The 16,586-nt window shown below is 43.2% G+C and overlaps 1 protein-coding gene across 1 annotated transcript in view; it reads left to right on the top strand.

Annotated features, from left to right (window-relative positions):
- Positions 1-16,586, top strand: part of TMEM144 (transmembrane protein 144) — an 817,557-nt gene that overhangs the window by 188,728 nt on the left and 612,243 nt on the right. Inside the window, exon 4 of the mRNA XM_044062452.1 lies at positions 10,468-10,567. Coding sequence (XP_043918387.1) covers positions 10,468-10,567 — 100 coding nt within the window. The remainder of the gene's footprint in view (positions 1-10,467; positions 10,568-16,586) is intronic.

Genomic DNA, 16,586 nt, shown 5'->3' with positions numbered 1-16,586 from the left:
TGTGTGCCATTATCAGAATAGATGCGTGTAGGTAGCCCAAAATGAGGGATAATGTTATTTGTAAGGGCCTTGGTTACCGACAGTGCATCTGGGTGTGCTACCGGAAAAGTTTCAACCCATTTTGTAAAAGCGTCAATAATGACTAACACAAATCGCTTCTGTTGAACAGGAGTTAGTTCAATAAAATCCATGCAGATTGTGTGAAATGGATACGGAGGCAGCTGAAACGCTGCTGGGGTGATCCGCACCCCACCACCATGGTATCGTGCACAAAGCAGGCACGATAAACAAAATTGTTTAGCGTATGCTATAAAGCCCTTGGTCCAGAAAATTTGCTGGATCATTTGAACCATAGCAGTAGGGCCCAGATGAGATGGGCCATGCGTCACTAATGAGGCATACCTAAAAAGGTTTGTTGGTAAGACATACTTATCATTTGGACCTACAAAAACTCCCTGCTTTTGAATAGCCCAATATTTAATCCATCACTGTTTTTCCTGAACTGTACTAAGTTCCTGCATTACCTGTAAAGTTTGTAGATCAAATTTATCTGTAGGGTGAAGTTCCTTCTGTGTGGTCTTGAGTGCAAAGGTAGAGGTTAAGGCTACACTTTTTGCAGTTTTGTCAGCCAGTGCATTTCCAAGTGATACTGGATCCTTGGCATTCGTGTGCACTGCGCACTTACAGATGGCCAGTCCCCGTGGCAGTTGGACAGCTTGTAAGAGGCTAAGGATTAAATCCTTGTGGGTTATTTCCTTTCCTGAGGCCGTAACCATTCCCCTATTTTTCCATTGCTGTGCAAAGACATGGACCGTGGAAAAAGCATACTGACTATCTGTGTAGATAGTAACTGCCTTATCCTTGGAGATGGTGCATGCTCTGGACAAAGCAATCAATTCGGCCGCTTGTGCGGACAGGTTCCTGGGGAGGGAGTTTTGCCTCCAGTACCTTAGTCTCAGTTGTGACTGCATACCCCACTTGTGTAATACCTGCCTCATTCTTACGTGCTGACCCATCTACAAACAGGGTCCAATCTGAATTTGCCAAAGGTTGGTCCTTAAGGTCTGGTCTTGGTAAGACATTAGAGTGTATTAAATCTAAACACACGTGAGGGGCACCATCGTCAGCTGTAGGTAACAGCGTGGCTGGATTAAGAGTGGTGCATCGTTCAATGGTCATGTGTGGTTGTGATAGTAATGTTGTCATGCAGGATAAGTGTCTGCTAGGAGAGAGAAAGGTAACTTTATCCTGCAGTAGTATTACCGCGACGGAGTGCGGTACTCATAAGGTAAGGTCATGAAACTAAACTACGGTCGCAGACGCTTGCACAGCCTGTGCGGCTGCAATTACTGCTTGTACACAGTGTGGCAAAGATCGTGCCACTGTGTCCAATTTACTAGAATAAAAAGCTAATGGTCTCAACTTATCCCCATAAGTTTGCAACAGAACCGATGTCATAAAGCCCTGCTTACAATCTACTGTCTGAACAAAGGGTTTTGTATAGTCAGGGAAGCTAAGTGTTGCAGATCCTGCTATCAATTGCTTTACCCTAGTAAATGCCTGTATTGCCTTATCCGTCCATTGCAGTGCGTCATGTGCTGCCATGGGAAGTGCGAAAATAAGTTCTGAAAGTGGACTTACTTCCTCTGCATAGTTGGGAATCCAACTACGACAAAAATTTGTTATTCCTAAAAATGACATCATTTCTTTTTTTGTACTGGGCATTGGTGCTTGTAAAATGGCTTCTTTTCTACAGTTATCTAGTTGTCTACCAGCAATTGAAATGGTATAGCCTAGATAACGTACTTTAGTTACAAAATTGTAAGTTAGATTTATTTACCTTATGTCCCTCTTTCACCAAAAAATGCAATAACCGAATAGTTTCGGACTCACAGACAGCCTCCGTGGGTGCAGCCAGTAAGATGTCGTCCACGTACAATAGTAGATGACAGCCATGCTCTGGTTGAAACTGTGCCAGATTTGTCGACATTTCTTGCGAAAAGATTGTAGGGCTTTCACAATATCCCTGCGGCAGTCGTGTGTATGTGTACCGCTTACTCATAAACGTAAAGGCGAACCAAAACCTACTATCTTCCTGTAGGGGAATAGAAAAGAATGCATTACTAATGTCAATAACAGAAAAATACTTATCCGTGGGAAGGATATCATTTAACAAAACAGATGGATCTGGGACCATAGGAGCCCTTGGCACTACAGCAGCATTTACAGCCTGCAGATCCTGTACCATTCTCCATGTCCCATCCGGTTTCCTTACTGGGAACAAGGGTGTGTTACATGGTGAATCTGTACATGGAATTAAAACCCCAGCTCTCAGTAGAGCCGTGATCACTGGAAAAATGCCTTTTTACTTAATGGATACTGACGCTTATGAGGTCTAAAAATCGGATTTTGGAGTTATTTTAACCTGTCCTGCTGTTTTCATTAGCCCAATGTCGTGCTGTCCTAGGGACCATAAGGATTTTGGTACTGACTGTAGTTTCAATTCTTCTTGTGGGGTCAGAAAGCATAGTCAGGATGGCATGCCTCCTGTCGGTGTTAACCGATCTTCTCGAAGATGTACCGTTGGTCTGGCCTGGGTCACCCAATTTAACTTCTGTACCTGAACCCCCTTACCTGCCAGCTGTTCTGGTGTCATCTTTGACCAATCGGTAACTTTTTTCCCAACTATATACCATGCTGTTTGTTCTTCCCTAGTCACAGATACATGTGGGATTGAGGCATTTTGAAAAAGCTGTTGCATGTCTCTTGTGAGACTACAAGTAACTGCGGAGTTCCCTGCCCTGTCCCAATAAAGATTTTGTAGTAGGATCCTGGTCACCTTGTGTTTAAAAAATTGTTCCTCATACTTGGGATCAGGTCCCACACTTTTCCTGTAATACATTGTACAGTGTAGTTGTTTGGCAGCCTCTGGTAACTGAATAGCCGTACTGTATTTGCTCAAAGCTAGATTAGTTAACTCATTGGCCACGCTTTGTGGTCCTGTTTCAATAAGATCATTACTATACCAGTAATGTAAATCCCCTTGCCCTGCCTGCAACATTTCATCCTGGATTTTCATATGCTTAGCCAAGATTCCTGATGCAGTTGGTACTGCTGCTATTCTAAAAACATGCATCAAATCCCTTCCTAATAAGTTAACAGGGCAAATCCGAAAGACAATCACCCGAAATCTAATGGTTTGATTAGTTTCAGGGTCCGTAAACCATAAAGGTTTAGACAAAGGTTCCTTATAGATGCGGCCGTCGGCCGCTTTGACTAATACATAGTCATCAGTAGTCACATTGGATGGCACTGCAGTGTGTTTCAGTAAGGTCCTAGAAACCCCTGAGTCACATAGAAATTTTACGTCCCTCCCTTCAACCTGTAATATGATTACCGGTTGCACTTCTAACTGCATAGTCGTAGCTAGAGCTGTCAGGCTAACAACCTGATATTCACCTTTTTCTGAAAAATCAGTTATCTCATGTTCCCATCCTGCACATTCCCTTTTACCTTCTTTATTCACATCTCAAAATCATCCTCATTCTGTATTACTGACTCTTGCCAGTCGACCTCAGCACCTGGGTCCGGTTCATCCGTGCTGCCATCATATAGTCATGCTGAACTATGATCCGGAGCAGCAGCGGATTTCCCGGGATTTCGGCAATCTCTTGCGAAATGCCCCTTCTTACTGCATTTAAAACATTTCCCCCTCTTTTGTCTGCCTTCGTAATCTTCAAAATGTCCTACATTCCCTCTCCCTCTGCCTCTACCCCGTCCCCTTCCTCTACCTCTGTTGGATGGAGCTTACATTAACATAAGTGTTCCATCCGCGCTCACCGTAAAGGTTTGAGCCTGTTTTCTTTTCTTTTTCCTTAAGATATTTTTCTGCATGTAAGGGGATATGAGTCTGTGGACAGGGTATGTACTTTAGCTTCTTTTTGTTTGTACTCTGATTTGTCTATACTACGGTTACGTAGTTCCAGAGTCTCCTCTGCTTGTTTTTTGTAAAACTACGGAGGGTATTTTTCCCTGCTTCTCTGCCCCTGTAAAACTACGGAGGACACCTTTTCTTGATTTTCTGCTTCTTTTTCCTGATACTGGGGTGGACCGACCATTTCTTTAGGGACTTCTGGATACAAGGGTGGGGCTGTCGGTTTACGACAGACAACAGATGTCTCGTCATCTTCTTTATGGACAAAAAAAATGCACCTTTTTGCACTCGAGCCACCACTTTCCTTATTCGAAAATTGTTCCCTATGCCTCTTATTAGCTTCTTTTAACCATTTCTGTGCTTGAGGGAATCCCACCTTTACTTGATTTTTAACTTTGCCTCCTGCGTCCCTACGCAGATCTCTCAACAAATTTTGACATTCCCATAATTTGTCTTTCATTTTTTAATTGTATTTTAAGTTTTTTTTTTTCCCTTTTTGGATGTAATTTAAACATATATTCCTCATCTTCAGTCCTTTTATTTAAGCAGCCCTTACTAGCACAACAACTGCTTCCTATTCCCATTTTTCTTATTTAAAAGAAAAACTGTTTCCTTTTCCTGAGATCTCTACTGGTCTTTTGTAAAATTTAAACAAAAGAAATTCCTTTATGACTAGTCCCTTAAAAAAAGTACTTTTATAAATGTAAAAGCTTACCTTACTGCGGATCTTCCGCCCCGTTCGTCACCGTCCCACGGATCGAATCTAAGAGTGACTGGCCTCTACTTACGACTTCTTTGTCGGAGGTCTTTCCATTCAAGGGAGCCCGAGATTCGTTCTCCCCTCCTGTACAGGTTTTTCAGTCCCTCTTATGCGATTCGTACCGTGAAGAGGTGGCCCCACATTCTTGGGTGCCAGAAATGTCAAAAGATTTTGTACTCTTAACATATACTGGAAGAATCACGCAGATAAAAATAAGCAAAAAGGTTTATTTTACATGCATGGAGACATGCTACAAAGTACATGGTATGTCAGCAGTCTAATTTCTGTACACTTCACATGGGTTTTTATACCCTTCTCAGCACGTACACAGTAACTGGTTACCAGACAAGGAATTTCAGTCAAGGCTATAAATTCACATACTGGAGCCTTAGATGGTCAGAGGTCAGTCACAAGATAAGCTTGTGCCTGGACCAAGGTAACATCTGTGCATTCCTCTTTGGTCAGCAAATTCTTTACAAGAAAAACAGCTTATTTTAACTTGCTTCTTTGCTTGCAATGCAATTTCACATTTTAACCCTTACTATACATGATACAAAGATTCTTACTACAGCTTTACTCTATGGTGAGCCGCAGAGAAGATCGTTCCTAGAAAGTACCCTACTGAAGGGACAGTTTGTCTTCTGCAGAGCTCTAAGAACAGATTTAGACATTAATCCACACAGAGGCTATGGACCCTGTTCCTTTTTTGGAGAAAGGGAATAATTCCATGTCTGACTTTTCCTTTTTTTGAAATGGATAGGAAAGTTTTTTTCCCAACCTGCACCTCAGTATCTTCAGTAAATACATCCAGTATATCATATTCTGGATGATAACTGTTCAGTGAATCACATCTTTGCTGCAGTAAGGTACGTGAATGGTGTCTCTGCATATGCTGACTGATGCTTTTCATCGCACTGTTGTCTGAATTGTGCACAGGAGGTTGTGCTGGTTCATGCTGGATTGGTTTGATTTTATTTGTTATTTTCTTGAATTTGTTAATCTTGTGTTGGGGGGGGGGCTGATCTGAGAACCCTTTTCAGCTGTAACCTAGGCGACAGTCATGGAAAATTAATAAATAATGACATAATTACAGTGGTGAATCAGTAATAAAAAGTATTGATTACAATAAAAGCTCTAAGTCAAATTGACATCCAAAGTCTTGGATATAATAAAATGAATTTACTTTAAATGACTACATTAATGTACCTTTTTGAAAATACTAAACATATCCAGTTAAACTGTGAATGTAGGAACAATGATGGTGAATATAAGGCATAAGACAAACATTTGAAGAAAAATAACCCTTTCTGATACTTTAATAAATGGCAGCAAAAGTAGATAATGTATAGCTTGTAAAGTGTTAATAAATAAATGAGAGCAGGGGTATAAGAAATGTGAGTAGGTTTGTAATGAGCAGAGGATGAAAATGTGTTTACAGAAGGAAAGAAGTTGGAGGACAGGAGGACAGGTACGAAAGGTATGTTTAAAGGAACCCTAGAATATTTGGACTAGTGTTGTTAATAATGCCAGGAGGAGAGTGTGAAAATCAAATGTGATACAGTTTTATATTTTTTTGTCTTCTTTACACCCTTAGTTTATACTAAGGTTGCTAGTCATAAAGGCAGAGACATTGCAGAAGTTGGGGATTCTTGTAATCCTGTACTTGGATGAATATTTTTGGTAGCCGCATAAAGAGACTTCATGAGCACAACTCCAGCATGGGTCCTCCCATAATTACAGGCCCCGAGATGTCATTAAACTGGAAGAAACCCTCTGTTGGCCCAGCCCAGAAGATTATCTTCGTCAATGCAGTGTCAGATACTCTTCAGTCTCAATTTGTGCTTGCAAAGAGGGACTAGGAATTGTATTATTGGTAGTCTCCAGGCTCAGACCCTCACACAGTCCTTGTAGTTTTTTTTTCCATGACAGTGTATGTTAGACACAGAGGTATTTCCCTTCCCATGAGAGTGTTTGATAGTAGTGTAAAGTGTGAGTATCTTCAAAGCCATTGTGGCCTCATGGACTTTGTTAGTTTCAGACCCTTGTTATCGGGTTCTGGGGTGATGAACAAAATGACTTCCACTTACCGTTCTCTTTATAGGACTTCCCTTATCCTTGTCACTAGGCTGTAGAGTACTGATTAAGACACACTCAACAATCTCAGGATGGAATCCTCCCTTTCTTTTGACATTAACTTTTCAAGTGGCAATCAAGACCACCCCTACTCATTTCCGTTTGAGCTGTCCCTTCCTACAGTAGTACATGTCACGTGCTGTGAAAGAGGATGCTCTATTAGAAAACCAATAAAGTTACCTTAATTCATTCCCTGCAGTACAGCTCTTTTGAGTGTGTACCTTTAACTCCTAGTGGGTGTGGCTTGAGCCTTTAAAAAATGAAGGTATCACCTTACAGTTCTAACAAATACTCATTGACAGAGGCCAAATATCAATACAACTGTGTTTGCCATCATGTATGCTTCAATATAAAGTGTTCTAATACCTTGTATATAGCATGGTTTTGGAATTTTTAATGCAAATTTGAACAAGCAATATTTGACACCTAGGGGTGTAGTAGGAGTTAACTGCAGAAATGACTGAAAGCGCAGTTAGCTGTAATGAGTTGTGTATCCCTAAGGAAAGAAACTTTCATATCAGGTGCCTGAAACTGCAAGCAGTATTGCTAATTATATGAATTATGGTAAGGAAATTGACACCAGTGCCTCTCCTGCTCATGTCAAACAGTCTGACACTTGAACTTAAAGTCGGCCCAGAGATTATTGTTCTGAGCTGTAGTTCCTGTGGTACAGAGTTTGATTCCTGCAGCCTTTTACTACTCTGCGATTTTGAGCAAGTCAGTTATCCAGACATTGCTGTCAGGTCACCCTGAAAGGGGCAGTTTGTCTATTGAGTCTACTTGGTTAACAAGTAGGAGTATACTTTTCTCTGTGGCACATGGTGCAGTGAGTTTAGAGAAAGAGGACAGGTAATGCAGGGTTTGAATCCTGTTTACAGATGCTTAAACTAAGGGGATCAGAATGACACTTGTCAAAAGCTGGCTCCCATGACTGTTAGCGTCAACAGTAAACATTCCCTAACATAACTTTTTAGCAACCTCCTAACAGCCATCCCCTGCAACTAAGATGCCCATGTTACAAGGGGATGCAATTGGGTTGAGTTGCATGGCTGGGCTTATAAAGGTTATAAAAGCCTTGTTGGTCAATGTTGTTGGTTATTAGCCTAGTGTATGCATATGGACCTGTATAAAGCTGTACATGCTCATACCCATTATAAGCCAGGAGGTGTGGACTACAGGTTTACCCTGACTATATTCCATAATCTAGTTGAAATCATTGAGGTAGATAACATTTATTTTTATTTATTAGTCCAACTGAGCCAAAGGCCCGTTTTCAGTGAAGACCCGAGGATAAAAGCTCCAATAAGATATCTACCCAAGTTATGGCTCCAGTCTCTTCCCAGAACTGAAAATAAAGGAAACAAAAGAATCCTTAGTGGTTCATGTCTTGCAGATGCCTGATGTCCATAAGGCAAATGAGGTCTGCCCCTTCCTTCTTAAGAGACTTTATGTTAGTCATGTTTCCTTTGCTGTAGGGAAGTTTCCTGCGTACTTTTTGTTGTTCTCCTTGATTTCCTGCCTCATTGCAGAATTCAGCAAATAAAGGCCAAACATATCTTCATTGCCCTGTAATGGGCAAGAAAGTTGTGACTTCAAGCTGCTACCCCTCTGGTAGTAGAGGAGATTACTCCAGTATCAGCTATAAGTGCCGCATTCAGCAATGGTGATGTCTGGCTGCATATAGGGGCTTGGCTTCTCATTTATACTTTGCTTTGTTGGAAGACTTTGTTGTGACTGAAGCTGTGAGAAACACGTATACTCACAGCTCGGTTCTGTTAAGTTAAAGTGGTTTTCCATTTGCAAAGAAATATCATTTGTTGCCTTACACAATCTGTTTTCATGTTACCCTTCCCTGTCTTGGACACCTGTATAACCTGTTTCTCAGTTCGATAGTAAAGATGCATGTTTCAGACATTTTTAAATATAATGACCTTGAAAAGGATAGAACTGTGACACAGGCCTGTATGCCCTTTTAGTCTCCTTTTTCTTGAGGCTTGAACCAGGGTATTGACCTGTTTGTTTTTCCTTTGTTTGGACTTTCTGATTTTGTAGCTGTACTGTTTTTGATGGCCAACAGCATTGCCCACATATTCCTTAGTGAAATTTTAACTGTATTGTCTTTTTGCATCCGGCTAACAACCCTCAGTAAAATAACTTCCAAGGCCACTTCACTAGGGGTGTAGCTGCTTTGAATGCTTCCTTTAGAACTGTCTGTATTGCAGACGTGTCTGCCACAGGCGTATGTTCATCTGTTCACATCAGCACAGACCATTAATGGTTAGACTGTGAGTACAAACATTGGACCTCCTTTTTTCCACTTGGTGCTTCAGGACTCCTCCTTGAACCCCTTATACTTTTGGCCTTTTCTAAGCTTTGGACTCTCAGTGAGATTAATGTCAATGCTTTAGATTCTTCCTAAAGTTGTCTGCTTCTGAAAAGCCTTCAAATTCAGGTATTATAGATGTGTACTCACTGTGTTAGTTGATCCATGAGAGGGGCTTCTGTAATGTGTGCCTGTTGCACTGTTGCAGTCCTTCTGAACATTGATGTCCTCTCTATTTAGTATCTGTGGGTCATTTTTCCTGTAAGTTCAGAAAGTGTGCAACTTTTTCTCTTTCATATTGTGCTCATTCAGGGCATTGGAGGGGGGGCAAATCAAAGTGAAGAGAGTAGTTGCCCTCCTAGGTCAGTTTGCTATGTCATAATGTCTCTACACATATGTATGCATACACATCCTGAGTATGATAGCTAAAGGGACCTAAGCAGGGTGCCACGTTTTGGATACCAGCTAAGGAAATCCTCTCAGGTGTCAACTGTAGCTGATTGGTTGAGTGCACACCTCTTAATTCTTAATTAAACTTAAAATGCTTATAAATATATTTGCTCATGTTTATAAAACCCTCACTGGGAACTACAGATATTATATACTGATGCCCATCATCAGTTTAATTAGGAAGCATCATATGAGCACTGTGCACAAATTTTGGACCAGTCATGCACACTGTGTTATATCGCTTTTCTGATAACGCATGCCCACAACCTGCAGTTTATGAAAGGTTGTCTAGAACTGGATTTAGCATGTTCCATACATACATTATTGCAAAATGTCAGTTACTGGAATTGTAGTTTCAGTATAAAATATGTGCCTTACTTAAGGTTTGTTGGTTCATTTTGTTTACTGCTTAAATTGAGAGATCCAAAATAGACACATTTCAGATATGACCCAGGCCAAAAGCAAAATATAATATTGAATGTAGAGTAAGCATTTGCAAGATATGCACACAAGCTGGGTGTGCTTTTATATACATCCACTCATGCTTATTATTCACATTTGACTCCGGTACAACCCAGTGACCAGCCACAGCTGTCCATGAAGTTTACTAGGTAAGTAGTGAATGAAAGAAGATTGCCAAGCCTTTCTTCTGTATCTCACACATACACTCATGCACGGCCCCTATACTGCACATGTATTATCACATATACACATGTATGTGTGTGTATATATCTGTGTTATACAGTAAAATATTTGGACCTGATATAATTACTTATGCAGTGTTTTGCTTTGTAATGAAATAGATGCTTCTGTTATAGGACAGTATTTTATACCTTTTTTTGGTTTCTTTCCTTTTTATTGCTTTAGGAAACATCACTGTTGTTCCAATTCTAAAAACTATTGGCCTCGGCCTTGGCCTCCTAATCTGGGCATCATTCAATTTACTTATGGGCTGGGCAAGTTCTACGTAAGTACAAGTACAAAAAATGGAAACACACTGCTTACCATTTCTGTTTTGATCTTGCTGTACTAAATGAATATGTAACTGTAGACTTTGATTATAAAACCATTAGTATGCTGTATTAGATTATTTCACAAAATGATTGCCATATTTAGAAATATAAGGTACTTGGTAGTGCTGCTGGTTGTCTAAGATGTGGAAACAGGTTATTGTTGAGACATATGGTGTGCCAGCTATTTTTTGGCAAAATTATTTGTTTGTAATTGTGCATCTTCAGGTTAGGTCATTTGCACTTTCTTTGGCAGTCCTTTTGTATGCATTGATCATGACTAAAAAGATCTGATTGAATAGTATAATTTGCAGGCTAATATGGTTATCTTGAAATTTGAAAATCAAGATGACCTATAAACAGGAATTTGACATGGAATTTATTTTCGGGTGGGCACACTGGTCACGCGATAGACTGATTAATTCATTTATTTTCAATAACCTGTTTAATCCCTTTACAGGGCCATTAACTGCCAAGCACAGTTATTGTAAGCAAGTGTCTTGCCACCCTACTTAATGGTATGATGTTAAGTTGTCTATCTCGCCTTCATTCTTGCTGGATGGGTTCGGAGCCGACCTCGGCTCTGACTCTGCCACTCTAAAAGCTCGAGAGTTGGTTCCACCGGCTCGAGGCTCCCCTTATATCCCACAATGCTAGGCGGTATTACCTCAGATCTCGTTTGCCGCTACAGCTATCGAGACGTGTTGCTTCAACCGGCTTTAGGTGAGTGTAGAAAATAGTTTAAAATAAGTTACTAAACCCCTTTAAATTAGTTTTCCTTACAGTATCCCCTTACTTTAAAGGATTTTTATCCCTTCTTCATTGTTTTTACCCTTTCTTTACCACAAGAACTTATAGTTCTTCCCTTAGGCCTTCGGGCCCTCCCATCTCCCCTTGGAGTGTATGTGTTTTTTTGTAGGGACCTTTATAAATTAAAACTATCTAAATTTATTTAGTTTAAGCTAGTTTTATTTAGTGTATAGTGTAATCGGTGTGTTTGTGCTTGTGTGTGATTACACTTGTTCCTTAAAATGTCTAAGGATTCGAAGGTCTCAGGCTTCAAGAAGTGTGACTCGTGCTGTCAGAAAATGTCTCTGACAGACGGTCACACTTCTTGTGTGTACTGCCTGGGACCTTTACACCTGCAGGACTCTTGTGCTGTGTGCCATGGCTTCAGCCCTAGAGTCCTGTAGGAAAGAAAGAACAAGCTCATTTTACGGGGCTTGTTAAAGCCTGAGGGTCCCCCGACTGCTTCTTCGGGCAAACTCTCTAAGGCTTCTAGGTCTTCGGCTCCAGTTACTGAGTCGGCACCTAAGACTTCTAAGTCTACTCCTGCCGGAGCCGATGAGACTCTAACTTCCACTTCGGTGGCTCCCTCGGCTCCGGCCGGAGCCGAGGTTTTGGAAATTGCTACGTCGGCTCCGATCAGGCTTTCGGAGCCGACATCTAGGAAGAGGTCAAGGTCACCGTCCCTCGGCTCCATTCATTCGGCTCCAGCTTCTCCCCTGCTGTCTGAACGGAGCCATAGATCGCACTCTTCTAGGTCTTCGAGGCTTTCGGACCATGATCTTCAGAGGGTAGTGAGTCGACTTCTTAAGTCCGAGGCACTGGCCCAGATGCTTCAGAGCCCGACTCATCAGTCGATGCTCAACCCTATATCTCAGAATATTCCTCCTCCGACTCCTTTGAGCTCGGAGCCGGGCCGTTTCGGACCCGAGACTGTGGTACCGTCGGAGCTGATACAATTGTCTTCGGATCCATCGTCGGCTCCGATTTCTTCCTTGGAAGAATCTCGGCGCCGGACTTCCCTCGTCGGCTCCGAGGGGGTGAGTGGCATCGGACCCTTGTCCGACCCCGCTCTCCCTCTCGGTGCTTCGGCGCTGGTGAGTTCGGCTCCGACATCGGCCTCGGAGCCATCGCTGTCGGTGCCGAGGGAGGTTTTTAGCTTTTCGATGCGGGGACCTCTGGCTCTGCCTGACAGAGGTGCGTTCGAGGTCATGCGGAGTGTGTTGGAACCTGGTTCAACTCCACAGTCGGCTCCGTCGGCCCCTCCCTCTTTGGTGCCTCAGGTTTTGTCTACTCACTCCCTCATCCCAGACCGCAGAGAGCCAGCTCCTCAAGAATCCCCTGTGGGGATCTCATCCTCTTCCGAGGCCTCTCCTGAATTGGCAGGGGAGCCCCATAGGAAGAGAAAGTGTAAGAGGAAGCACATAGACTCACCTGAGTCTGTCACCTCCGACACAGATTTAGAGGATTCCGAGGGTTCCCCCCTTTCCCCTTCTGAAGATGTCTCCTTTGCAGACATTCTAGAGATCCTGAAACAGAGGGAAAATTGGCCATCCCTTAACCCTTCGGAGGATGAATCTGTGTATCTTGAGGCGTTTGGCTCTCGCCCTTCCACCTCCTGGGTGTCCCCCCCCTTTGACTCCCTCATGCAGGTGGTAGCTAAAAAGGCTTGGACGGCTCCTGACTCGGTGGACGCTACCCCCAGGAGACCTTCAAAGTTTATCACAGCACCAGCAGATAAGCAATTTCTGACTAAGGGAGTTTCTGTGGATGCTATGGTGGTAGCTGCTGCCACTAAGAAGGAGCTAGCTGATCCTACAGTGCCTGTCCATCCTCCTAACAAGGAATCTAGGTCTATGGACAGGTACGGGAAGCGGATGTTTTCGTCAGCGGCCTTTGCTATGCGTTCGCTGAACTACCTCTGTCATTTCACTCGTCTTCAGAGAGACCTGATCAAGGAAGCGAGTGAGATGTTAAAGGATCCTACAGCTGCGGGTTTTCAGGACAAGATGAACACTCAGCTGGCTACCCTAAATTCTATAGCTAACTCCTCCATGCGCCTCCGTTCATATGCGGCTGATGGAGCGAGCAGAGCCGCAGGGACAGGTGTGGCCTTACGCCGGCATGCCTGGATGCGGCTGTGCAATTTTGCGGACCCCTTTAAAACGTCTTTCACTAATTCCCCGTTTGATGGATCGTCTTTTTGGTCCTCAAGTGAAAGAAACCTTGACAAGGTGCGAGACAGATGGCAAAACTCTTTCTGCCGTCGGAGTCCGTTTTTCTACTCCTTCTAGACCTTACCCCAAAGGCCAGAAAAGTGGAAAGATGTGGTTTCGCAAACAATCTCAAGGAACTTTGTCTGACGCACAGAGTCGGTTCCCCTCTAGAGGCAGAGGGGGGGAACAATAATGGTAGACGTCGCCCTAGAGGCAGGGGGGGTCCGCAGAACCAGGGCAATCGAGAAACCTTTTCCGATAAGCCCTTCCAGCATCCCTGAGGTGTTGCCCGACTGTCCACCTTCGGAGGCAATCGGGGGAAGATTATCACTGTACCCAGAAGCCTGGCAATCCCTAACTCAAGACAAGTGGGTACAGTCCATCATTTCTGAAGGCTATTCCATTCTGTTCGTTCGCATTCCAAACCAATCCAAAAAATCCCTTCCAGATGTTCCACCCACTCAAAGGGATCTTGCAGCATTGGAAATTTCAAAGCTGCTTGCAAAAAGAGCCATTCAGCCAGTTCCAGCAGACCAGCAAGGATCCGGAATCTACTCCAGGTTCTTTTTAGTTCCAAAGAAAACAGGGGACTGGAGACCAATTTTGGATCTCAGTATCTTGAACAAGTCTGTCAAGAAAACAAGATTTCGGATGGTCACGCTACAGTCCATCCTTCCCCTATTGGGAAAGGAAAACTGGATGTGCTCTATAGACCTTCAGGATGCGTACTATCATATAAAATGAACAGCCGCTCCAGAAGATTCCTCCGCTTCAGGCTGGGAACCAGTCACTTTCAATTCAGAGCCCTGCCCTTTGGACTCACCACTGCCCCCCGTGTGTTTACCAAATGCATGGCAGTGGTAGCTTCTCATCTGAGACGTCAAGGATTCCAGGTGTTTCCATACTTAGACGACTGGCTCCTTACAGCTCCTACCAAGCATCTTCTTCTGATTGCCAGAGACTACGCCTTTCGCATTTTTCAAAAGTTAGGTATCTCAATAAATTGCGAAAAGTCTGTTTTGTCGCCTTGTCGTGTTATTACCTTCATAGGCGCAAATCTAGATACAGTCAGCATGTCTGCAAGACTTACAGACCAAAGAATAGCAGACATACACAAACTGGTCTCCCTTCTATTCCACAGCAACAGAGTCAAAGTCAAATTGGTTCTAAAAGTACTGGGGATTATGGCGGCTGCTATCCCTCTACTTCTTTTAGCCAGATTTCACATGAGAATCCTTCAATGGATGCTCTTCACACAGTGGTCGTACCAGTAACTTCCGAATTCTCACACCATTGTGATTACGCAAGCATGCAGGAATCATCTTCTTTGGTGGATTTCTTCCCCCCAGCTCTTCCAAGGAAGACCCTTTGTCCTTCCCCCTCCGGTTGCTACTCTGACAACGGACGCCTCCCTGATCGGGTGGGGGGGGCATTATCAGGGCAGAACAGTCCAGGGCATATGGCAACCAAACGAACGCCACTTGCATATAAATGTTCTAGAGATGAGAGCAGTGCTTTTAGCGTTGCAAGCCCTTCAAGACTCTCTTCCCTTGGGAACGATAGCTATTCAGACGGACAACATGTCTGTAGTGTGGTATATCAACAAACAAGGCGGAACCAAGTCCTACCCCCTATGTCGAGAAGCACTCAGACTGTGGCAATGGGCGATTTCTTCTCAGTGGTTTCTGATAGCAACGCACATTCCCGGGAAGTCCAATCTTATCGCGGACAAGTTGAGCAGAGCTATCCTCATGCCTCACGAGTGGTCTCTGAAAGATTCTATCTTGGAGAAAGTTTTTCTCAAGTGGGGTCAGCCTTGCTGCGACCTTTTTGCTACTCCCCAAAACAGCAAGTGCAAAGATTATTTCACTCTCTTCCCCTTACCAGGCCAGCCCAGCAGAGACGCTCTAGTCCAAGTTTGGCCCCGGGGACTTCTGTATGCATTCCCTCCTTTCCCACTAATCTCTCAAGTGATACAGAAAGCTATCGCTCAGAAGGCCTCATTGATCCTCATTGCTCCTTACTGGCCTCGACAGGTGTGGTTCCCCTTTCTACATCAATTTCTGTTGGAGCAACCCTGGCATCTGGACCTAGTTCCAGATCTTTTGATCCATCAGTCGGGTCAGTTTCATCGCTCCCTCACATCTTTGAACCTCACTGCTTGGTTCCTCCAGTTCCTACCTTAGCCAGGCTTCCTCAAATATCTCACACTGTTCGAGATATTTTGATAGCTTCCCATAAATCTTCCACTCGAAAGATTTATCTTAGTAAGTGGAAACGTTTTGCCTATTGGGCTCAAGGAAGGGACTTAGATCCTTTCACTGCTCCCATCCAAATAGTTCTTGATTTTCTAGCTGAACTCTTTCACGCAGGTTCATCTCCTTCTACTCTCAAAGTCCAATTGGCAGCTATATCTGACTTTCATGTGGGCATTTCAGATTCTGCCATCATGTCTCACAAGCTTTGCAAAGCTTTTTTGAAGGGAGTTTTTCTACTCAGACCTCCTATAAGAAATCCTCCTCCTTCTTGGGACCTTAATTTAGTTCTCACTTCTTTGATTCTTCCCCCTTTCGAACCTGCAGCTTCCTGTTCTTTGAAATTGCTATCCTGGACAACTCTCTTTCTGGTAGCTGTTACTTCAACTAGACAGGTCTCAGAACTTCATGCACTCAGCTGTCGACCACCGTATCTATTATTTCATAAAGACAGGGTATCCTTACGAACCAATCCTTCTTTTTTACCTAAAGTAGCCTCTGCGTCTAACCTAAATCAAAGCATTGCCTCCCTGTGTTTTTTCCTAACTTTTCTAACAGGTCTGAACAGAAATTGCATTGGCTAGATGTTCATCGTCAGTTAAGGTATTATTTGGATAGGACCAAACAGTTCAGAAAAACTGACCAGTTGTTTGTCTCTTATGCAGAAGGCAGAAAGGGACTTTCAGTTTCGAAGGTATCACTCTCCAGATGGCTAACTT

This window comes from Protopterus annectens, chromosome 2.part1 (genome assembly GCF_019279795.1).
Source record: "Protopterus annectens isolate FY-2018-M chromosome 2.part1, PAN1.0, whole genome shotgun sequence".
In the NCBI taxonomy this organism is placed as follows: Eukaryota; Metazoa; Chordata; order Ceratodontiformes; family Protopteridae; genus Protopterus; species Protopterus annectens.
The sequence above is the reverse complement of the archived record's forward strand: the minus strand, read 5'-3'. Positions and strand labels throughout refer to the sequence as shown.